This window comes from Rhinoderma darwinii, chromosome 4, assembly GCF_050947455.1.
Source record: "Rhinoderma darwinii isolate aRhiDar2 chromosome 4, aRhiDar2.hap1, whole genome shotgun sequence".
NCBI classification, from domain to species: domain Eukaryota; kingdom Metazoa; phylum Chordata; class Amphibia; order Anura; family Rhinodermatidae; genus Rhinoderma; species Rhinoderma darwinii.
Genome location: NC_134690.1, coordinates 13,049,968 through 13,074,510, shown reverse-complemented (window position 1 = coordinate 13,074,510; position 24,543 = coordinate 13,049,968). Strand labels below are relative to the sequence as shown.

General features: G+C 39.1%; 1 protein-coding gene across 2 annotated transcripts; it reads right to left on the bottom strand.

Annotated features, from left to right (window-relative positions):
• Positions 1-13,645: 13,645 nt before the first annotated feature.
• STMN4 (stathmin 4) lies at positions 13,646-22,132 on the bottom strand. 2 transcript variants are annotated; one of them, XM_075860832.1, is made up of 6 exons: positions 22,032-22,132; positions 17,004-17,071; positions 16,684-16,779; positions 15,815-16,023; positions 14,896-15,098; positions 13,646-14,149 (listed from the first exon to the last, which is right to left on the bottom strand). In XM_075860832.1, the coding sequence occupies exons 2-5, from the start codon at positions 17,014-17,016 to the stop codon at positions 14,898-14,900; spliced, it is 519 nt and encodes a 172-aa protein (XP_075716947.1). In that variant the 5' UTR covers positions 17,017-17,071; positions 22,032-22,132; the 3' UTR covers positions 13,646-14,149; positions 14,896-14,897. The 2 variants fall into 2 exon arrangements, with proteins under 2 accessions (XP_075716947.1, XP_075716945.1); XM_075860830.1 differs by having other exon boundaries at positions 14,907-15,098.
• Positions 22,133-24,543: the final 2,411 nt, after the last annotated feature.

The window sequence follows — 24,543 nt, the reverse complement described above, 5'->3', positions numbered from 1 at the left end:
GTAGTTATATTCTGGTATATAGGGGCAGTATTATAGTAGTTATATTCTTGTATATAGGGGGCAGTAATATAGTAGTTATATTCTTGTATATAGGAGCAGTATTATAGTAGTTATATTCTTGTATATAGGGGATAGTATTATAGTAGTTATATTCTTGTATATAGCAGCAGTATTATAGTAGTTATATTCTTGTATATAGGGGCAGTATTATAGTAGTTATATTCTTGTATATAGGGGCAGTATTATAGTAGTTATATTCTTGTATATAGGGGCAGTATTATAGTAGTTATATTCTTGTATATAGGGGGCAGTATTATAGTAGTTATATTCTTGTATATAGGTGCAGTATTATAGTAGTTATATTCTTGTATATATGAGCAGTATTATAGTAGTTATATTCTTGTATATAGGAGCAGTATTATAGTAGTTATATTCTTGTATATAGGGGCAGTATTATAGCAATTATATTCTTGTATATAGGGGGCAGTATTATAGTAGTTATATTCTTGTACATAGGGGCAGTATTATAGTAGTTATATTCTTGTATATAGGAGCAGTATTATAGTAGTTATATTCTTGTATATAGGGGCAGTATTATAGTAGTTATATTCTTGTATATAGGAGCAGTATTATAGTAGTTATATTCTTGTATATAGGGGGCAGTATTATAGTAGTTATATTCTTGTATATAGGGGGCAGTATTATAGTAGTAATATTCTTGTATATAGGATCAGTATTATAGTAGTTATATTCTTGTATATAGGGGGCAGTATTATAGTAGTAATCTTGTATATAGGGGCAGTATTATAGTAGTTATATTCTTGTATATAGGAGGCAGTATTATAGTAGTTATATTCTTGTATATAGGGAGCAGTATTATAGTAGTTATATTCTTGTATATAGGAGCAGTATTATAGTAGTTATATTCTTGTATATAGGGGCAGTATTATAGTAGTTATATTCTTGTATATAGGAGCAGTATTATAGTAGTTATATTCTTGTATATAGGATCAGTATTATAGTAGTTATATTCTTGTATATAGGGGGCAGTATTATAGTAGTAATCTTGTATATAGGGGCAGTATTATAGTAGTTATATTCTTGTATATGGGAGCAGTATTATAGTAGTTATATTCTTGTATATAGGAGGCAGTATTATAGTAGTTATATTCTTGTATATAGGAGCAGTATTATAGTAGTTATATTCTTGTATATAGGAGGCAGTATTATAGTAGTTATATTCTTGTATATAGGAGCAGTATTATAGTAGTTATATTCTTGTATATAGGGAGCAGTATTATAGTAGTTATATTCTTGTATATAGGGGGCAGTATTATAGTAGTTATATTCTTGTATATAGGGGGCAGTATTATAGTAGTTATATTCTTGTATATAGGGGGCAGTATTATAGTAGTAATATTCTTGTATATAGGATCAGTATTATAGTAGTTATATTCTTGTATATAGGGGGCAGTATTATAGTAGTAATCTTGTATATAGGGGCAGTATTATAGTAGTTATATTCTTGTATATGGGAGCAGTATTATAGTAGTTATATTCTTGTATATAGGAGCAGTATTATAGTAGTTATATTCTTGTATATAGGGGGCAGTATTATAGTAGTTATATTCTTGTATATAGGAGCAGTATTATAGTAGTTATATTCTTGTATATAGGAGCAGTATTATAGTAGTTATATTCTTGTATATAGGGGGCAGTATTATAGTAGTTATATTCTTGTACATAAGGGGCAGTATTATAGTAGTTATATTCTTGTATATAGGGGCAGTATTATAGTAGTTATATTCTTGTATATAGGAGCAGTATTATAGTAGTTATATTCTTGTATATAGCGGCAGTATTATAGTAGTTATATTCTTCTATATAGGGGATAGTATTATACTAGTTATATTCTTTTATATAGGGGCTGTACTATAGTCGTTTTTTTTTATTGTCCACAGGGGACAGTGTGTAATAGAAAGCTTTATAAGAATCACTGTACGTTAATGATCGGTGGATTTAAACTATAAAATATTACTAGGCGTAGATTCACACCTTAAAAGTGAGTAATTATTGTGGGAAATTCTCCTTGAACTTTTGATTTAAATTTTTATGCAGCACAGATTTTTTTTAGTATCTTGAGTCACTCTATATAAGAAATGTGTAAATGAGATCTCTTATTATAGACCCATATGAAAGTAACACCATGTGTTTTTTCCTTTGCGAAGACATTTATTTCCTTTCGTTCCACACATTTATTCATATACCGGTGACACTTTCTATGTATTTTTATTATGCCGCACTGGAAGGGGAATGATGTAATAATGACAATAATAGGTTTGAAGGAGATGGGCCTGTCACATAAATGGAATCTCCAGTCACCGCATTATGTTACAATTATGACCCTGGTTGGACTACAATGATTACCGGGGTCATTTTTGTTAAAACTTAATTTTTTAAACCCTTTTATCATACACTCTGGTCCTACCCCATGATTTATCAATTCCAGCAGCTATGTTATAAATCTTTCCCTCTCTGGGCGGGGCTTAGTGGTCACAAGGCTGTGGGCATCTGCCTTCTGATGCCCATATAGGGAAACATAACATAAGGGGGTGGAGCCTGATTAGCTTAGAGCCGCAAGCTACAACAATGTAGAAACCATAGTGTTATATTATAAGTGTAAGATAAGCACATGCAACCACTGTGAGATATTCACATTTTGACACCAAATTTGTCACCCAGACAATTTTGTGTTTTCCATGAAAACTCACACTTATATTTATCAAATGAGTTGCAAAATGACTAGAAAATATAGTCAAGACATTGACAAGGTTAGAAATAATAATTTTCTCCTTCAGACTTTGCTTTGGTCGCTCCATTTGCAGCAATTCCAGCATTGCAGACCTTTGGCATTCTAGCTGTTAATTTGCTGAGGTAATCGGGAGAAATTTCCCCCCATGCTTCCAGAAGCCCCTCCCACAAGTTGGATTGGCTTGATGGGCACTTCTTGCGTACCATACGGTCAAGCTGCTCCCACAACAGCTCTATGGGGTTGAGATCTGGTCACTGCGCTGGCCACTCCATTACAGATAGAATACCAGCTGCCGGCTTCTTCCCTAAATAGTTCTGGCATCATTTGGAGGTGCTTTGGGTCATTGTCCTGTTGTAGGATGAAATTGGCTCCAATCAAGCGCTGTCCACAGGGTATGGCATGGCGTTGTAAAATGGAGTGATAGCCTTCCTTATTCAAAATCCCTTTTACCTTGTACAAATCTCCCACTTTACCAGCACCAGAGCAACCCCAGACCATCACATGACCTCCACCATGCTTGACAGATGGCGTCAGGCACTCTTCCAGCATCTTTTCAGCTGTTCTGCGTCTCACAAATGTTCTTCTGTGGGATCCAAACACCTCAAACTTCCATTCGTCTGTCCATAACACTTTTTTCCAATCTTCCTCTGTCCAATGTCCGTGCGCTTTTGTCCATATTAATCTTTTCCTTTTATTAGCCAGTCTCAGATATGGCTTTTTCTTTGCCACTCTGCCCTGAAGGCCAGCATCCCGGAGTCGCCTCTTCACTGTAGACGTTGACACTGGCGTTTTGCGGGTACTATTTAATGAAGCTGCCAGTTGAGGATCTGTGAGGCGTCTATTTCTCAAACTAGAGACTCTAATGTACTTGTCTTGTTGCTCAGTTGTGCAGCGGGGCCTCCCACTTCTCTTTCTACTCTGGTTAGAGCCTGTGTGTGCTGTCCTCTGAAGGGAGTAGTACACACCGTTGTAGGAAATCTTCAGTTTCTTGGCAATTTCTCGCATGGAATAGCCTTCATTTCTAAGAATAAGAATAGACTGTCGAGTTTCACATGAAAGCTCTCTTTTTATAGCCATTTTGAGAGTTTAATCGAACCCACAAATGTAATGCTCCAGATTCTCAACTAGCTCAAAGGAAGGTCAGTTTTATAGCTCCTCTAAACAGCAAAACTGTTTACAGCGGTGCTAACATAATTGCACAAGGGTTTTCAAGTGTTTTCTAATCATCCATTAGCCTTCTAACACAGTTAGCAAACACAATGTACCATTAGAACACTGGAGTGATGGTTGCTGGAAATGGGCCTCTATACACCTATGTAGATATTGCATTAAAAACCAGACGTTTGCAGCTAGAATAGTCATTTAGCACATTAACAATGTATAGAGTGTATTTCTGATTAATTTAATGTTATCTTCATTAAAAAAAACTGTGCTTTTCTTTCAAAATTAAGGAAATTTCGAAGTGACCCTAAACTTTTGAACGGTAGTATGTGTGTATGTATATATATATATATATATATATATATATATATATAGCTTATGGGTATTTTACTGATCATGGTTTTTGAAGACACAGGGTAAATTTTGCTTATCTTGGGTTTCAAACCTATAAGGGCATGCCCAGACGTGGCGGAATTCTTCCGCCACTGTCCGCATCAATGCGGCACAGAATCTGCGTTGCAGATTCTGTTGCATCTCTGCCCAAAATGTGCAGTACATTGATGCGGACTAGCCGCTGCGTATTGCGGTGAAAGTACTTCCCTTCTCTCTATCAGTGCAGGATAGAGAGAAGGGACAGCACTTTCCCTAGTGAAAGTAAAATAAATTAATACTTACCGGCCGTTGTCTTGGTGAATTGTCCCTCTTTCGGCATCCAGCCCGACCTCCCTGGATGACGCGGCAGTCCATGTGACCGCTGCAGCCTGTGATTGGCCTGTGATTGGCTGCAGCCTGTGATTGGCCTGTGATTGGCTGCAGCCTGTGATTGGCTGCAGCCTGTGATTGGCCTGTGATTGGCTGCAGCTGTCATTTAGACTGAAACGTCATCCTGGGAAGCCGGACTGGAGGAAGAAGCAGGGAGTTCTGGGTAAGTATGAACTTCTATTTTTTTTACAGGTTGCTGTATATTGGGATCGGTAGTCACTGTCCAGGGTGCAGAAACAGTTACTGACGATCGCTTAACTCTTTCAGCACCCTGGACAGTGACTATTTACTGACGTCGCCTAGCAACGCTCCCGTAATTATGGGTGCACACACGTAGTCACCTGTAATTACGGGAGCCCCATTGACTTCCTCAGTCTGGCTGTAGACCTAGAAATACATAGGTCCAGCCAGAATGAAGAAATGTCATGTTAAAAAAGCAATACGCTCCGCAGCACACATAACATCTACATAACATCTACATAACATCTGCGGACTTCATTGCGGAATTTTGACTCTCCGTTGAAGTCAATGGAGAAATTCCGCAATGAGTCCGCAACAAGTCCGCTACACGTCCGCACCAAATTCCGCTCCGCAGCCTATGCTCCGCAGCGGAATTGTCCGCAACGTGTAAACGAACCCAATCACAATGCTGTGGAAGGCAATGGAGAAACGTGTACGCTGCGGATTTCCAGAGCAATTCCGCTACGTGTGGTCATGCCCTAATACCGATAGGTACACTATACCCCGCCTAACTCTGAACCTCTGCAAGGACTTGTAAAGGTAAAAATACACTTAAGACCACCACTCTTGTATTGACTCTTTAATTTTATGAGCAAAAAGTTGACTCTATGGGCACCTTGACACACTGGGAGTACCACTGATTAGACACGTTGAGCACAAGACAGGTACGACTGTCACCGCTTAGTGCCTGTGCGTATTCCCGTGGCGCCACCACTACCGAGCACTGATCCAACCAGACTATCACATGGATGTCCCTGAATTGGTAGTACCGTGCTTCCTGGAGCTTGACCATGCTGGGTGAGTCCTGGTGGGGCAAACCGTTACCTTTCGCCCGATCTGGTTCCTGAGCGGCAAATTCACTGGTATACAAGGCCTTGACGCAACCAGCTTAACTCCGCTCCGTGTATTCACACGTGGCTACCCCACTCAGAAATTAGATCAGAACAGTTCTATAGGGTACTAGTAGTAGATATGACGGGAGAACAGTCACTGAACAGTATTGCCGTTCAGCATTGCGAAACTTGTGTCTTATAGCCTTCTTTACAGTGAGAACTGAATCTATGGAACAGCCGACCGCAGGAGCTGCTCACAGCAGGGACAGCAGCTGGCTTTATAAAAGGCTTAGATAATTTCCTTTAACTAAGAAATATTCGCTCCTATGTATAGAAATTTTTCCTTTCCCTTTTCCCATCCCTTGGTTTGACTTGATGGACATGTCTTTTTTCAACCGTACTAACTATGTAACTATGTAACTATATGTAACTATGTAACTATATGTAACTGTATGTAACTATGCAGTGGCGTAACTACCGCCATAGCAGCCGTAGCGGCTGCTATGGGGCCCACGGCATGAGTGGGCCCGTGTTGACCGCCGGCATGGGCCACCACCATGGCCGGAGGCTCCGCTAGCAGCCGCTATGGCTGCTACAGCGGGACGCCACTGAACACTACGGCAGAGCAGGGAGGTATCTCCCCGCTCTGCCATTAAACAAAAGACATGTATCCCCTCTCAACAGGATATCCACAGGACAGGGGATACATGTGTGATCGCTGGCATTGTTAGGGAGAACGGGGGACTGAAAGTCCCCTGAAGTTCTCCATCACAAACCTCGGACTTCCGGGGACTGTGTCGGCAGCTCCGTAGAAATGAATGGAGCGCCGGTCGCGCTTGTGCGCATGCGTGACCAGCGCTCCTTTCATTTTTATTGAGCTGCGCAGACTCCGGAAGTCAGAGGTTAGTCATGGAGAAGTTCAGGGGACTTTCGATCTCCCTATTGCTGCCAGCGATCACACACGTATCCCCTATCCTGTGGATATCCTGTGGAGAGGGGATACATGTCTTTTGTAGGACACACTGTAGGTCGGATTTTTTTTGGGGGTTGGGGCTGCATGGCGTTACCTACAGGGGGGCTGTATAGCGTTACCTATAGGGGGGGCTGTATAGCGTTACCTACAGGGGGGGCTGTATAGCGTTACCTACAGGGGGGGCTGTATAGCGTTATCTACAGGGGGGCTGTATAGCGTTACCTACAGGGGGGCTGTATAGCGTTACCTACAGGGGGGCTGTATGGCGTTCTCTACAGGGGGGGGGCTGTATGGCGTTCTCTACAGTGGGGGCTGTATGGCGTTATCTACAGGGGGCTGTATGGCGTTATCTACAGGGGGGTCTGTATGGCGTTCTCTACATGGGGGGCTGTATGGCGTTCTCTACAGTGGGGGCTGTATGGCGTTATCTACAGGGGGGTCTGTATGGCGTTCTCTACAGTGGGGGCTGTATGGCGTTCTCTACAGTGGGGGCTGTATGGCGTTATCTACAGGGGGCTGTATGGCGTTATCTACAGGGGGGTCTGTATGGCGTTCTCTACATGGGGGGCTGTATGGCGTTCTCTACAGTGGGGGCTGTATGGCGTTATCTACAGGGGGGTCTGTATGGCGTTCTCTACAGTGGGGGCTGTATGGCGTTATCTACGGGGGGTCTGTATGGCGTTATCTACAGGGGGGCTGTAAAAAAGGCACTATCTACAAGGGGGGGATAGTGTGACACCCAGGGGAGGGAGGGGGGGCCCCAGTCAAAAGTTTGCTATGGGGCCCAGTCTTTCCTAGTTACGCCCCTGTAACTATATGTAACTATGTAACTATGTCACTATATGTAACTATGTAACTATATGTAACTATGTCACTATATGTAACTATATGTAACTATATGTAACTATGTCACTATATGTAACTATATGTAACTATGTGACTATATGTAACTATAACGAGATTAACAACAATTTTGTTACAGGTGTTCCTTACGCAAAAGGTGGGCCACCGTACAACAGACTGGAGATGGGATGACACAGTTCACTTTTGACTAGTATCTCTGATGGAAACAATCGCACTGATCTTGCTTTTGACTTAGTCATAAAGTGTTCCAGCTGTCTGACCTTACTGACTTACCTTCAGTGTTTTTAGTCTCTTTCCATAAATGGAAACGTCGGGACATCGCAGGAGAAAGACAGAAATAGTCAAACGAGGAGTCAAGACTGGAGTACCAGGCTTACGTCTGGATGGGGACATTAGGGGTCAGTCCAGTCCCTCTACAGGCTAAATCGATGTTCCCATTCATTTAGCCAATGCTCTCAAAAAGTTGAGGTCCATCATTTTCAGAACTTGTCCTACACAGGATAAATATTCTCCCATAGTGCAAAACGAAGCAGTTTTACCAAGATTTTAGGAAATTTGGGTGACAACCAATTTAGTACTTTCGTGGCAGCCATTATGGTTTTCATTGAGCTTTCCCAGAAACACAACGGTTGCCTTGAAAAGAGCCTTGGGACATCCACCATGGTCTTCTGGTACAGCTACATTTATACTCTGGTTGACTCAACTTTCTTGCCTTTTTGATATCTCATGGTTTCAAAATATCCACAAAAATGTAACATAAATATACACTACATGACTAAAAGTAAGTGCACCCCCGAACATCACCCAAAACCATAGGCATTGATACAGAGTTGGTCTCCCTCTTTGTTGCTGTAACATCATCCACTCCTGTAAGAAGATTTTCTTCTAGACTTTGGGGCATGGTTTCAGGGATTTAGGCATGTGTCAGTGTGGTTGGGCACTGATGTTTGGCGATCAGGCAAGGCTCAAAGGTTTTTGAAGGCGTTAGGGGTAGTACTCTGCGCAGGCAAGTTCTTCTACATCTCAGAGAACTATTTTTGTGAGGACTTCACTTTGTGCCCTACAGAAGTATTATTTCTTACATCAGGAAAGGGTTTTCCACTGTGACCAGAAAGCTTGATGTTCTCTTGAATGTCATTATATGCAAGACCTTTTTTTTCAACCAAGGATAAAAACCCAAGACCATTTCTTCTCCTTGGCCAACGGCAATACTTATTTAGATGGGCAGTGATCCCAGGACACCTACCAAACCCTAGACCTTCATCAGACTGCTTCCAAAGTGCCATTGGAGGGATGCAAGAGTGTTAGATGAGGCCACAGAGAAAGATGTGGCAGTAGTCTCGGCGGGAGATGATGAGGGCATGTACTAGCATTTTTGTTGAGGAAAGAGCGGATTCGAGAAATGTTTTTGAGGTGGAGGCGGAAAGAGATGGTAAGGGCTTGGATGTGAGGTTTGAAAGACAGCGAAATCGAAGGCTATTCCGAGGCAGTGGACTTGTGAGATTAGGGAAAGTGTTGAGTCTTTGACTGTGACTGATAAGGGGATGGAGTGAGATGGGATTAAGATGATGAATTCCATTTACTCCATGCTGAGTTTAAGGAGGGGGCAGCAGAAGAAGAAAAATATAGCTGATAGACACTTTGGTACTATGGAAAGCAGTGAGGTAACATTGGGGCCGGAGAGGTAAATTTGTGTCGGCATTATACTGTAAGTGGTACTGAAAGCCATGGGAGTTTATGAGCTGCCCAAGTCCAAAGGTGTAGTTGGAGAAGAGCATGGGTCCCAGGACAGAGCCTTGAGGGACACCAACAGAGGGCGAGACGAGGAGGAGTTGTGTGAGTGGGAGACTGGATGTTCTTTTGAGGGAGACAAGGCAATATAAACCTTGTATGCTAAACTGGCACAGTCATTCTAGGCCCCACCGAGTGTAGATACAAAAAATTACAATATTCACCTAGCCTCCGTTACCCCATAGCTTCTCTCCGGGCTCGCTGCTTCAGAATAAGGTGGGCAGCCAAGTGTTGGTATGTGACATCACCCGTGGTTTATCTACAGGCGTCAGCGCTGTCTATGACTGCCACATCCCCCATATTACCACTGGAGGGAAGTGGTAGTCGGAAAGTCACGACATCCATCGCCATGTTTACTGCTGCTGGATACAAATACTGCAGCGATTCCTACACAGATTCTGCAGGCAATTCCTGGCGAACGTCTGCACGTGTGTTTAATGTGGTGGCGATCTTTGGCCGCATTCATCGCTGCGCAGAACAGAAGACGGGATTAAAAAACCTCAAAACGTACCTCTCCCGGTGCTCCCGTAGTGACGCGTCCTTGCTCCCGTCTGCGCAACCGGCCTCCTGGGGGTGACGATTCGTATCATGTGACCACTGCAGCCAATCGCTGAAGGATGGCTGCACAGAAACCAGCCGGGGAAGCAGGGACGCGCCGCTATAGGAGTGCCAAGGGAGGTGAGTATATTTCATTTTTAACCCCTTAGTGTCCAAGCCATTTTTTTTTTCATATTCGTTTTACACTCCCCGCCTTCCATGAGCCATAACTTTTTTATTTTTCCATCAATGGAGCATTGTGGGGGCTGTTTTTTGGCGGGAAGAGTTGTGGTTTCCATATAATGTACTGGGAAACGGGAAAAAAAATCTAAGTAGTGTAAAATTGGAAAAAACTGTGATTCCTTCATTTTCTTTTGGGTTTCGTTTTTACGTCTTTCACCATGCGGTAAAAATGACAAATTTACTTTATTCTGCTGGTCAATACGATTACTGCGATACCATATTTATATTTGGGTTTTTTAACGTTTTACTCGTTTTAGAAAAAAAAAAAATGTTGTTTTTCCATATTCTGAGAGCCATAACTTTTTTATTTTTCCGTGGATTGAGCGGTGCGAGGGCGTTTTTGCGGCACAAGCTGTAGTCTTGATTAGTACCATTTTTTGGTACGTACAACTTTTTGATCACTTTTTATAAAAAAAAATTGTCACCGCTAAGTAGACAAAAAAACAGCGATTCCGGCTTTTTATGGTTTTTCCTTTTTACGGCGTTTACCGCGCACATTAAATAATTCTACATTGTAATAGTTTGGACTTTACGGACGCGGAGATGCCAATTTTGTTTATTTTTTTAAAATTTTTACATTACTTAAATGGAGAAAAAAATTCACTACTAAAAACTTTATTTAACTTTTTATTACACATCCTATTAGTCCCCCTTGGGGACTTGAACCAGCAATCGTTGTATCACTGGTACAATACACTGCAATACTAAAGTTTTGCAGTATATTGTCATTTCATTAGGCCCCTGGGCTGCCATGTCAACCATCGGCGCCCCACGATTTCTTTGAGGGGTGGCCGATGACCTGTCGGAGGGGGATGCCCCCCTCTCTATAACAAAATGCTGCGGTCACGGTTGTCGACACCCGCAGGGTATGGAGCACGCTCACTGTGTGAGAGCGCTCAGTACTTCTTACCGTGCACCTTGACTAAAGTGCACATCAAGATGCGTTAAGGGGTTAATGTTAAAATGTATTTTTGCTGCGGACATGCAGCTATTCTGCAGCAAAAAAAAGCTACATTTGATATTTCTCGTGGATTTTCCCTTCTCCATTCAACTCAAAGCAGAAAATCTGCAACAAATGCGCAATCAAAATTGCGGCGGATTGAAAAATTTTCAATGCAGGTCAAATTCTGCACATAAATTTTCTTCAGCGTGTAGATGAGATTTGTTAAAATCTCACCCACTTTGCTGCTGCTGTAATATATTGCGGATTTTATGCTCGCAAATCTGGATGGAAAATCCGCAGCAATTCTGCTACGTGTGACATAGCCTAAAAGTACAGAACTGAGGTGAACTACAAAGACCATCATGTCCTGGCTCCTGAGGCTTTTCCTCTCTCGTGGATTTGAAGGGATCATCTTCTCCTGCACATATCGGCCCCAACTCTCTTATTTTCCTAGGTCTCCTTTGTCCTGAGATCTGCAAACCCTAGTGGCCGGCACAAGTATAACTATTGCGACAGGACACAAGGTAAATGTATTGTAATCTGTTGTCAGCTACTCCCTTTCATCATATCAGAGTACTGGTGAAGGTCTACACATATTCAGGGTTGGATTGGTCCACCATAGTAAGAGACCCTCTAGTGGGCCCCGGTTCTGGCACAATACTGGGCCCTAATGGTCCAGTAGAAGACAGAATTCAATCTTAAAGGGGATTAGAGGAATCGACAATTATCACGTATCCTCAGGATACATGATGATCGTCAGATCGCTGGGGGCCCCACCGGTGGGACCCTCACCGATCGCAAGAATGGGGGTACCGAACGTCCAGATCCTCCTCACTGCACCTCATTAAGTGAGAATGAGCTTGAATAGAGCGACAGTTGAGAATGCGCCTGACATTACATTCAAGGTCTATACGACTGACGGAAACAGCCGAGCTCTGCACTCGGCTGTTTCTGTCATTCCAGTAGACTTTGAGTGGAGCGGCAGTGCACATCCTCCACCAACGCTATATTCAATGTTCTCCTAACTGCGACATATTTAAAGGAGGTTTGTCCAGAATTACAAAAAAGGGTCATCCACTCCCGCAGAAAAAGTGCCACTCTTGTCCATGTGCCGTGTTTGCTATGGCTGCTCCTACTTATTTAAGTGAATGTACCAAACACCAAGGGCGGACACGAAAGGTCCCTCGTATTGCTTGTCGATAGCTCAGCCTTAAACACCCTCAACCTTTGTCCACCAGTCATTGTGACCTAGGTCGCTCTTTTTAAGGGGACGGTGGACCCTCTCACCTACTGGGACCTGAATAGGTCATCCCAGGGCTCAGGTCCACCTCTGCCAGACACAGCCCAAGAATGAGAAGGGTGCTGGTCAAGAAGTGTCATCTCTTGATATGTTTTATAGATATTGTCCTTTGTAGACCCTAAAGAAGAAACATGCCCCCAATATTCTTCTACCTTAGCATATAATTTTGCTCCTTAGACAAGTTATAGAGGGGGAAGGGTTGGGTGTTAGTTATACCAGCTAACAATAAGGAACCATTATTTTACCGCGTACCTATTTTTGTGCTGCCCATAATCCATGTTACTGTAGGCAAGTGCCTCAATTGCCCATATGGTAAGTAGAGTTTTTTGACTCTGAACCCAGCTATGACTGCCACGGTGCAGATACAGCCGAGCATCACATTGGATCCCGCCAGTAATCTGTGACACGGCTGGTAACCGACTCCACGAGCATATTCCTCGTCCTTCCACACAGCAGCGCCACCACAGATCCTACTTTTTCATCTATCTATTCAGCTATGACTATGGCAGGTGCTATGATATGTGTTGGTTGAGTTAGCCCAGGCATCATATCACATATGACTGTGAAGAACTATAAGGGTTTGTAGTCATTGTAGAGATCCCATTGTGCAATACTAATAGTCGTGTAGCCCAAGCCTTAACTCTGTATTGACCATGCACCTTAAATAACATGTCAACTTCATTGTTCTGATTGTTACAATGGTGTAATATGGATATTTTTTATGGAAAAAATGCTTTAGTATACTTAATATGCCTATAAGGCCTGGCGTAACTGCCATACAGCCATGGCAGACCTGGCGGCCATAGTTAGTCCCCCCCGCTAACATGGCAACCCATTGGCGACCGATCGTGGGCCGCCGATGGGTGACATAGGGAGTCCCCTCCCTCTGAAACCCCTTAAATGCCGCAGTAGCTATAGGCAACGGCATTTAAGGGGTTAAATGGCCGGGATCTGAGTTATCTCCAATCCTGTCCGTTGTAGTTGGAGCCTGGCTGTCAGTCACAGTTCGGCTCCCTCAGTGATCGGAAGAGCACAGCTCCTGTGCCCATGCGATCAGAAGGACCGGCATGTACCGGATTGTGCGGCAAATACATGTACGGGATTTTGTGTCAATGGGTTGAAGTTGTTCTTCGTGAGGAATTCAGTAGAGTTATAATGGTTGAGTGAAGACACAGAGGCAGGAGGATAACCTGATATTAACATATGTATTGATGACATAATGGTAGACATAGAAAATTAGTGCCAATAAACAGCCTGGTCTATAGCAGACACAGAGATTGGTTGGTTCATCTGCGCTACAGTAGCCTTTATACCACCAGCGCTTTCCCCATCACAGAAAGCTGCTCTATAGATTCTGAATAAATGCATTGGTATGAAGTTAATGTCGAAGGCTGGGTTGATGGGTTTAACTCTTTAGGACTTGCAGATGAGATGGCCAACCCTTCCCGTTACATCATCCCAATGCCCGCCCTAAGCTGTCTTAAAAAAAGGTGGCTTTGCCGTCATCTCTTGACATTCACAAACAAATAAAGCAGAAGAGAGTCTCAGTCGCTTAACATTGTGCTGCGCCGCTCTGGCACCTCGTGGGGTCCTCAGTCCAAATTGTGAAAGTCATCATCAGCATCACCTTCTACCTCGAAGCTTCTTCCTTAAGTTCTTTGTTTTTCCTTACTTCTTCTGCATGTTTGTCCTGGGAAAGAGATAATAGTCTTGTTAGTCGTAGATAATTAAGATGTTCTACCTTTCTACTTTCATTAGTGAAGAAGAGTGACTCGATCTCCTGATTTGCCATTTAGACCCATCGGATGACTTGCCACACCATAAAACGCAGTAGGTAGTCCAATGATTTTGTGAAGTTTTTGGTCAGACGTGAAAATCAAAAATTTTTAGGGATGGCGCTTTAAAAAAAATTCAATGTCAATGTGCAACTGTGCCTCATTTAATGGTAACTGGGGTTGTAAGAGCTGAGATGATCGCGAGCTCAGAGCAGAAGTCAATGAGATACGTCTACTCACTTTACAGGACCAAACAACTGGTCTATTGATCTCCATGGATTAGAGTTTACAAATCATGGTTGTAATATACTAAAAATGTTATGATAGTTGATGTTTAACCACGTCCAAGTGACCAATCTGTTGTGGTAAGACCACCATTTTCACTGAAGGTAACATGATGGAAGAGATGTCATGGACATCTAGGTGCCACCTTCACGAAAACTGTTGGTCAACAACTTGACTTAGAAGTTTTGACCCAAGAGTTTGGGTCATGCTGCGATGTCTATAGCTAGAAAATTCCTTTAATTGTCGTCAGGTATAGAACAATTTAGCATAAGCTATGAGACTTTGTGAAGACTCTATACCACTTGGCCATTTGGGTTCACAATAAGACATTGACTTGAATGGACGTGAAGAACACATTATTACCACTTTAACTAACCTTTAACTAACCTTCTCCTGCAGACGTTCGATCATGGCAGCTAAGTGGGCTTCCCTGTTCTCCTTGTTGACTTCCATTTTCTGCGTTAGTTTTTCTTTGGCCATTTTGCTGAAGTTGTTGTTTTCTTCTATCGCTTTCTGGATCACTTCACGTTCGTGTTCCCTTTTCTCTGCCAAGTGCTTGAGGAGCTCGGCCCCTTGACACTACAAGAAGCAAAAGTGTAGTCATGTTAGCCTTCCTGATGTAAGACGTATCTAACTGAGTTGAAGTTTGCCAGTAGTGATGGAAATTTAGAAAATTAGTGATGGAAATGTAGAAATTTAGAATATACCAGGTAGACCTTTGATTGGTGTTTGCCATGTTCTAAAGATATTCCTCCTCAGGCTTGAAAGACACATGATAGAACTAAAGACTTTCCTACCTGGATAACCATATAGTGATGAATTGAGTCATTGGGACTCTTACCAAAAATGGGGCCCCAAGTCCTTTTTGCCACAACATGATATGGTCTACAGTGTAGACTTTATGGATCTTTCGGTATTAGATCTGCATTCTTAAAGGGATTGTTCCCCTCCGGAACCAGGACATGAGAAGAAACCTCTCCCCCGTTTACTACAGGAAGAACATATCAGTGCATTCATGGACATCAATGGACATCCATGTCATGGTTCATTATGAGCTGTACCAAATGTGGTTCTTGACTATAGCTAGTAATGGAGGAGTCCCAAGCAGGTTTTTATTAACTAATATTAGATAACTTTCCTTCAAGATCCATTGTGTAAGGGGTTGTCAAACACCTGATGAGACCTTTAATCAACCTAAAATGGTTTCCTACTGGACGTTGTATGACAGATGCCAAATGACAAGATGCTATTGGGTACATTTGTGGTCCAGTTGGTCCATGGAAACATCTATTCACCTTGCGTCTTTCTTCAGCGGCCTCAAGTCTTTTCTGAATCTCCTCCAGGGATGGGTCTCGTCGCTGGGGAAGGGAAGCGTTGAACTCTGGCACTCCATCAAATGAAGGTGGCTTTAGGATGACTTCAAAAGCATGTCCTGAGGCTCTCTTATTTAACTCTATGACTTCCATGTCTGAGATAACGCACCACGTGAGGTCCACAGTGTCTGCTGTAATGAGGAGGGAGGTAAAAGTTAAGAATTGCTTGCATAAAACCCCCAACAAATTAAATTAGAATTTAGAAATAACCATTGATAACATAATCCACCCTTTCCATGGTCTCGAAGTACAGTGTGGAGATTCAAACTTGCCCTATTCTAGGTGGGACTTCAGTCAAAACTAGGCCATCCCTTGTCCTCTTCTACTTGGAGGTAGGGAAATAAGAGAGATGTAAATTAAATCTCCTGGGCCCCAATGCAAAATTTGCAAAATTTCCATTATACAGTAATACTGATGTCCTCTTAAATATCTAAGGGACCTTTAGGCTCCCTCAGAAACTAGGCTCTGGGTGCGACTGTAACCTTTGCACCCCCTATAGCTTTGCTGCTGGGAGCTGACAACTGCTTAGGGTGCTAGAAAATGTTACTCAACCAGTTGTCAGTGAATTGTTCCTGGGGTTTGGGGGAATGGTGTAGGGTCTACAATATAAATTTAGCAAATTAGCTTTTTAATCTGATTGGTTGCCCCTGGACTTTTGGAGCAGTTGCTTAATTCCTAGTAATATGACCATTGGTTTCTGGGGAGTTTGCAAGACAGTAATGAGCAATTTCTGTTCAAGGACCCATTCTGTCGACAACTAGTCCTACCTCCCCGATACAGCGGCTACTCACCATCATATTTATACGTTTGCTTCTTTAAGGGATCGGAGATGAAACAGGAACAGAAAAGAGACACTAGAGGAAGCTCCTTCATCTTCTCCTTGTAGGCTGCAGGGCACAAATAAAATCCAGATTATTGCTCAAGTTCACACGAAAAAATAGGTCAATGGTATTTATATAGACTGGGATAGAAAGGGTGACACCTGCAGGATACTACATGGGATTGCATGTTAATAGCAAAGAGTTTGTCTCCTATTGGATGGCTCCATAAACGATGGCGCCCTAGGCTGGAGCCATGTTTGCCTATGTGAGAAATACAGGCCGGGCCTTACCTGCAAGAGTCATGATGCTGAGGTTCTTGGTTGACGTTCTTTGAAGTTAATTGATTGAGGTATATTACCTATTAATGAAAAAAGTAAATCAATTCTAGGACAATTCAGAAATTTGGAGACACATGATACATACATTTTCCACATTCAAATACATTTATTTTAACCTAGAATTAGTTCTAGAAATATCTCTTCAATATCACGTCCTTCAGAGTGAGAGAAATCGTGTCCTGTCCTCAGCTGAACTCTCCTCTAATATCTGAGGGTTTGGTGTCCCTGTGATGTCGTCTTCATCAGATACCTACAAATCCCCAGATGTTCTACAGAATAATATTTATACTCTTCTAAGTTCTGAACAGCTGATAAACTGGGGCAAGAAACAGCTGATAAACTGGGGCAAGAAACAGCTGCAGTCAAAGTATGGCCTAGTTTAATTGCAAATTTTTATTGTTTTGTCTTCACTTTTAAACGACAAAATATATGAAAATGATCTATAGATAGATAGATAGATAGATAGATAGATAGATAGATAGATAGATATGGGATGGATAGATAGATAGATAGATAGATATGGGATGGATAGATATTAGATAGATAGATAGATAGATAGATAGATAGATATGAGATAGATAGATATGAGATAGATAGATATGAGATAGATAGATATGAGATAGATAGATAGATAGATAGATAGATAGATAGATAGATAGATAGATAGATAGATAGATAGATAGATAGATAGATAGATAGATAGATATGAGATAGATAGATATGAGATAGATAGATAGATAGATAGATAGATAGATAGATAGATAGATAGATAGATATGAGAGATAGATAGATAGATATGAGATAGATAGATATGAGATAGATAGATAGATAGATAGATAGATAGATAGATAGATAGATAGATAGATAGATAGATATGGGATGGATAGATAGATAGATAGATATGGGATGGATAGATATTAGATAGATAGATAGATAGATATGAGATAGATAGATAGATAGATAGATAGATAGATAGATAGATAGATAGATAGATAGATAGATAGATATGAGATAGATAGATAGATATGAGATAGATAGATAGATAGATAGATAGATAGATAGATAGATAGATAGATAGATAGATAGATAGATAGATAGATAGATGATAGATAGATAGATAGATATGAGATAGATAGATAGATAGATAGATAGATAGATAGATAGATAGATATGGGATGGATAGATAGATAGATAGATAGATAGATAGATAGATAGATAGATATGGGATGGATAGATAGATAGATAGATAGATATGGGATGGATAGATATTAGATAGATAGATAGATAGATAGATAGATAGATAGATAGATAGATAGATAGATATGAGAGATAGATAGATAGATAGATATATAGATAGATAGATAGATAGATAGATAGATAGATAGATAGATAGATAGATAGATAGATAGATAGATAGACAGGAGATAGATAGATAGATAGATAGATAAATATGGGATGGATAGATATGAGATAGATAGATAGATATGAGATAGATAGATAGATAGATAGATAGATATGAGATAGATAGATAGATAGATATGAGATAGATAGATAGATAGATAGATAGATAGATAGATAGATATTAGATAGATAGATAGATAGATAGATATGAGATAGATAGATATGAGATAGATAGATAGATAGATAGATAGATAGATAGATAGATAGATAGATAGATAGATAGATAGATATGAGATAGATAGATTTTCTGAGCCAATATGACAATGTTCTGAGCTACGTCAGAAAACATATATGATCTCCTGCTACCTGTTATTTATATTTATTCTTTGTATTTATCTATACCTTTATGTTACATGCAGGAGGCATATGCACGTTTTTTTTTTAGGTTTTTATTGGGGGTGATATGTTATTTTTGGATTCTTATGCTCCCATCTCTATGCTCTTTGTGGTTATATTAGAAGTGCCCCCGCTTTGTATCAGGATATCCTGGTGCGTCCTGTCTCTTATTTATACCACAAAACAAAGGAAGGAGCCAATGCAGAGCAGCAATCACATGGTAACAATACATGATCTGTCCTCCGCAGTCCTCAGCAGGACCGGCACTGTGCCACATAATGTGGGTTAAGCACTTTCTGGTGGATCTTGTGCCAGAAGGGAAAACGTGATTCATTCAATGGAGATAAACAGGCGCATCTAAGAGTGATGTCACTTTATCAGGAGCAAAATATCCCAGAGTCATACACAGAGAATAAAGCATTCAATAATCAGCAACCTCCAATCTGTGGCCCCCCAGATGGAGTAAACCGTAAACGCCCAGCATACCCTGACAATAGCATGCTGGGAGTTGTAGTTTATCTACATCTGGGGGGTCTCAGGTTAGAAGCAATTGATCTATAGGATATTTCTAATATAGATCCAGATGTTTGAGGTCTTAAAAAATAAAAGCTGCGTCATTTACTATATATATATATAAAAATAAAAAAAACAAATTTAATTTACAATTATTTACAATTTACAATTATTTTCATATATTTCTATTTTATTGTGATAAAATAATTTTTATTTTTACTTCATTTATATACATTTTTTTTTAAATTGTTTCGTTTTTAGATGATATAGTTTTTTAGAGTTTCTTTATAAATTACTTTTATAAATCATTTTATATTGTTTTTACGAATGATTTTTAGATATTTTTTTTTATTTTGATATGGTATTTTATTTATTATGTTATTTTTTATATATTATTTGTACATTATTTTTTATATCTTAGATTTGGATTTGTTAGATATTATACTAGAAATATAATAGTACATTATGAATATATTTTAACCTTTTATAAAAAAGAAAATGAAAAAAAAATAAAAAAAATTTATTTGAAAATTTATTTGAAAATAAAAAAAATCTCATTTTTCCCGAACATCAGGTATTATTATAAATATATTTTATAGTATCTATAATTATTATATTATTTTTATTATTATTATTATTATTAACTATTATTATTATTATTATTAACTATTATTATTTTTATTATTATTATTATTATTATTATTATTATTATTATTATTATTATATCACATAAAGCATTTACGTTTCTTTTTTACTTTCTTGAATTCATTTTTAAAGAACAAACATAAAATCATTGCCCAGGTTAAAGTAACGTGGGTAAAGTAAACCAACCTCCGGAAGTTGCGTGTAAAGCGAATGTGACATCATAAGCCGTCACATGGCAACCTCTTGTCACCTGACTTACATGCCATGTGCTACTGATCAGAGTAAACGAGGTCATGTGATTTTTTTTCCCCCCAAAATATGTTTATATGTTGGGTCCAGTCTATAAATTTGCCTCAAAAGTTAATAAAAACTGGTAAAATTGCCTAAATTTGATTTACATTTGTATTGTTTTCTGATTTATTTCTTTTTTGTTATGTTTTTTCCTGTTTATTTCCATATGGAAGCAGAAATCTACTGTACGAATGAAAAACAGGCACAATTTGGACATTCCTATGAGGTCCTTTAAGGCCATAAAGCTTTTGGTGACATACAAGGTATGTAGGGTATATACTAGAATATACTAGGGTATATAGGGTCAGTCAGATAGAGGATACATATATGGCATGTTGCCCTCCAGTATAGCTTTGCTAGGTGAGTCAATGTTTGAATATTGTGCCTCATGCCTCAATGATGTCATTGGTTACTATAAGGTACCTATAGGGTATATTTGCCTCCATATTAATGTAGCAAACAAAAAATGCCTTTCCATTGTGCATATAGGAACCAAAACATGTATTGCATTGATTTTATGTATACCTTTATATCATTACAGATTACATAGTGTATGAGGCACATTGTGCCTCATGCCTCTATCTAGTATAGTGCGCAGAAAACACCAGGCGATGACATCATCAATGATAAGTAGGACACTTATTAGTTCATGTGAGTAAGGACTGCAGTGCAGATGGTCCCTGTACTTCTTATAATGTGCCTGACAGTTTAGTACATGCTGTGGTTGCTGTGGTAGGGGGGAGGGAGAAGGGGCACTATTGCGTTTCTTACTTCCTCCTACAATGACATCACTGCTATATGTACGTTATACATTGTATCCTTCTCATCATCATATAAGATTAATTTTATTTATAAAATATTGGAGCAGACATAAGCAACAGGGTCGTACGCAGAGACTGGGTGTCACGCATTGCGAATAGTAGGGGGTATATACAGAGAATGTATCACGCAGTCTACCAGGAGAAAAGGATTCACACATAAAGAGGAAAATCACTGAGGCTTGAGGCACAATGTACCTCAATAGGAGGAAATAATGTAGCATATTGGAATCTAAATGACAACACAGTTCTCTCCGGTCCTTAAGTGGTTAACTATACAGCATTTCCTCATTGTCAGTTTAACCCTTTCAGACAATGAGGTAATGTCTACCGGCGTCTCCCAGACATCTCAGTGTGAATTGAATAGATGACACGACACATGTGGTTTGTTTCTGATCTCTGAGCAAAGCTACACCCAGCTGTGTGCCCTATTCACCCCCCTGCCCCCCTACCGAATATGTTATTCACACAGGTGATCATATATACAACCCCCTGTCTAGCGTATATGTAATATAATAACCACACAATATACACCGCAAACGGTAAAAAAAAATATTGAATTATATTCTATAACAAACAGCAACAATTAATGTTAATCAACAGCCAAAACGCAAATTTTTTGTTAAATTTAAAAAAAAAAATTATTTGAATGAATTAAATAATTTTTTTAAAAAGGACTTTTGATTTATAAAATGATATATTTGTAAAACAAAGAATAATAATACATTTGCTTAGCTTTGTTTTCATTGCATTAGGGATTACAATAATGGAAGATTTTCAAAAAATTTCGAAAAAAACCAATGAAATGAAATAACAAATTTGGGAAAAATTTGCCACATTTTTTTTTGGTTAAAAATTTGCAATGGCCTGGCAGTATATCTGCCCCTGTTTAATGTAAAGCCTTAGCATCACTCACCTTTGTCTGGTAGAAAACTGTGCTCCGATCAGATCAACTCCCTGAATTAAATCCCTCGTAGAGATGGAGGCAGCATCAGTACCAATGCTCAGCTCTCCCCATGACATCATTTCTAAGCATTCTCATTGGCTGGGCTGGAAAAGCTTCGGATTGGGCAGTATCATTCTGGGGATGCTCAGTCTGCCCAACACATGTAGGAAAAGGATGATGTCACATAGAAACCCTTTTCCTCCATCACATCAGGAAAAAAATAAAAAGGCTTCACCTATAAGCTATCATCAGCACGAGGCGAGAAAATCATCTCCATGATCACATTATATGACATCATCTATTGATTAGTTTGCTACAATGTAATTACACAGGATTGTATATTATAATCAGATTGTTTTTGGCTCATAATTTATTTATTTTTTTAATTCATAACCCAGATTACAACATCAGTGCCCAATATATAGAAAATATGCCGGAAGCAATGACAACTAAAAAATGTTTAAACGCGAATAATATCTCCTTCTGGGAAAGATGGGTAAGAAACAACTGCTACATGGATTGTCACCCAGCTTTCCTGGATTGTCCTATTGGCCTGTAATTTGTCATTTGTAAAAAATAAAAAAATAAAACTTAAACTTATATTTAAGAATATGCCCAGGTTATACCAGCATGCTCCATATCACTATATACAAGAAGATGTATAACTTATACCAGCTGTACATATATAATTATATACAGAAGATACCCAGGTTATACCAGCATGCTCCATATCACTATATACAGGAAGATGTATAACTTATACCAGCTGTACATATATAATTATATACAGAAGATACCCAGGTTATACCATCATGCTCCATATCACTATATACAAGAAGATGTATAACTTATACCAGCTGTACAGATATAATTATATACAGAAGATACCCAGGTTATACCAGCATGCTCCATATCACTATATACAAGAAGATGTATAACTTATACCAGCTGTATATATATAATTATATACAGAAGATACCCAGGTTATACCAGCATGCTCCATATCACTATATACAAGAAGATGTATAACTTATACCAGCTGTACATATATAATTATATATAGAAGATACCCAGGTTATACCAGCATGCTCCATATCACTATATACAAGAAGATGTATAACTTATACCAGCTGTACATATATAATTATATACAGAAGATACCCAGGTTATACCAGCATGCTCCATATCACTATATACAAGAAGATGTATAACTTATACCAGCTGTACATATATAATTATATACAGAAGATACCCAGGTTATACCAGCATGCTCCATATCACTATATACAAGAAGATGTATAACTTATACCAGCTGTGCTACTATAATACTGCCACTTATGCACTAGAATATAATAACTATAATATTGCCCCCTTTATACAAGGATATAACTACTATAATACTGCTCCTATATACAAGAATATAACTACTATAATACTGCCCCTATATACAAGAATATAACTACTATAATACTGCCCCTATGTACAAGAATATAACTACTATAATACTACCCCCTATATACAAGAATATAACTACTATAATACTGCTCCAATATACAAGAATATAACTACTATAATACTGCCTTCTATATACAAGACTATAACTACTATAATACTGCCCCCTATATACAAGAATATAACCACTATACTACTGCCTCCTATATACAAGAATATAACTACTATAATACTGCCCCTATATACAAGAATATAACTACTATAATACTGCTCTCTATATACAAGAATATAACTACTATAATACTGCTCCCTGTATACAAGACTATAACTACTATAATGCTGCCCCCTATATACAAGAATATAACTACTATAATACTGCTCCTATATACAAGAATATAACTACTATAATACTGCCCCTATATACAAGAATATAACTACTATAATACTGCCGCTATATACAAGAATATAACTACTATAATACTGCTCCTATATACAAGAATATAACTACTATAATACTGCTCCCTATATACAAGAATATAACTACTATAATACTGCTCCTATATACAAGAATATAACCACTATACTACTGCCTCCTATATACAAGAATATAACTACTATAATACTGCCCCTATATACAAGAATATAACTACTATAATACTGCTCTCTATATACAAGAATATAACTACTATAATACTGCTCCCTGTATACAAGACTATAACTACTATAATGCTGCCCCCTATATACAAGAATATAACTACTATAATACTGCTCCTATATACAAGAATATAACTACTATAATACTGCCCCTATATACAAGAATATAACTACTATAATACTGCCGCTATATACAAGAATATAACTACTATAATACTGCTCCTATATACAAGAATATAACTACTATAATACTGCTCCCTATATACAAGAATATAACTACTATAATACTGGTCCTATATACAAGAATATAACTACTATAATACTGCCCCTATATACAAGAATATAACTATTATAATACTGCCCCCTATATACAAGA

Coding starts and splice junctions, on each gene's coding strand:
- STMN4 (XM_075860830.1), bottom strand. Junction 15,099..15,814: donor CCGCTGAAGAAAGACGCAAG/GTGAATAGATGT, acceptor TGCTTCTTGTAG/TGTCAAGGGGCCGAGCTCCT. Junction 14,150..14,906: donor TCGAACGTCTGCAGGAGAAG/GTTAGTTAAAGG, acceptor TCTCTTTCCCAG/GACAAACATGCAGAAGAAGT.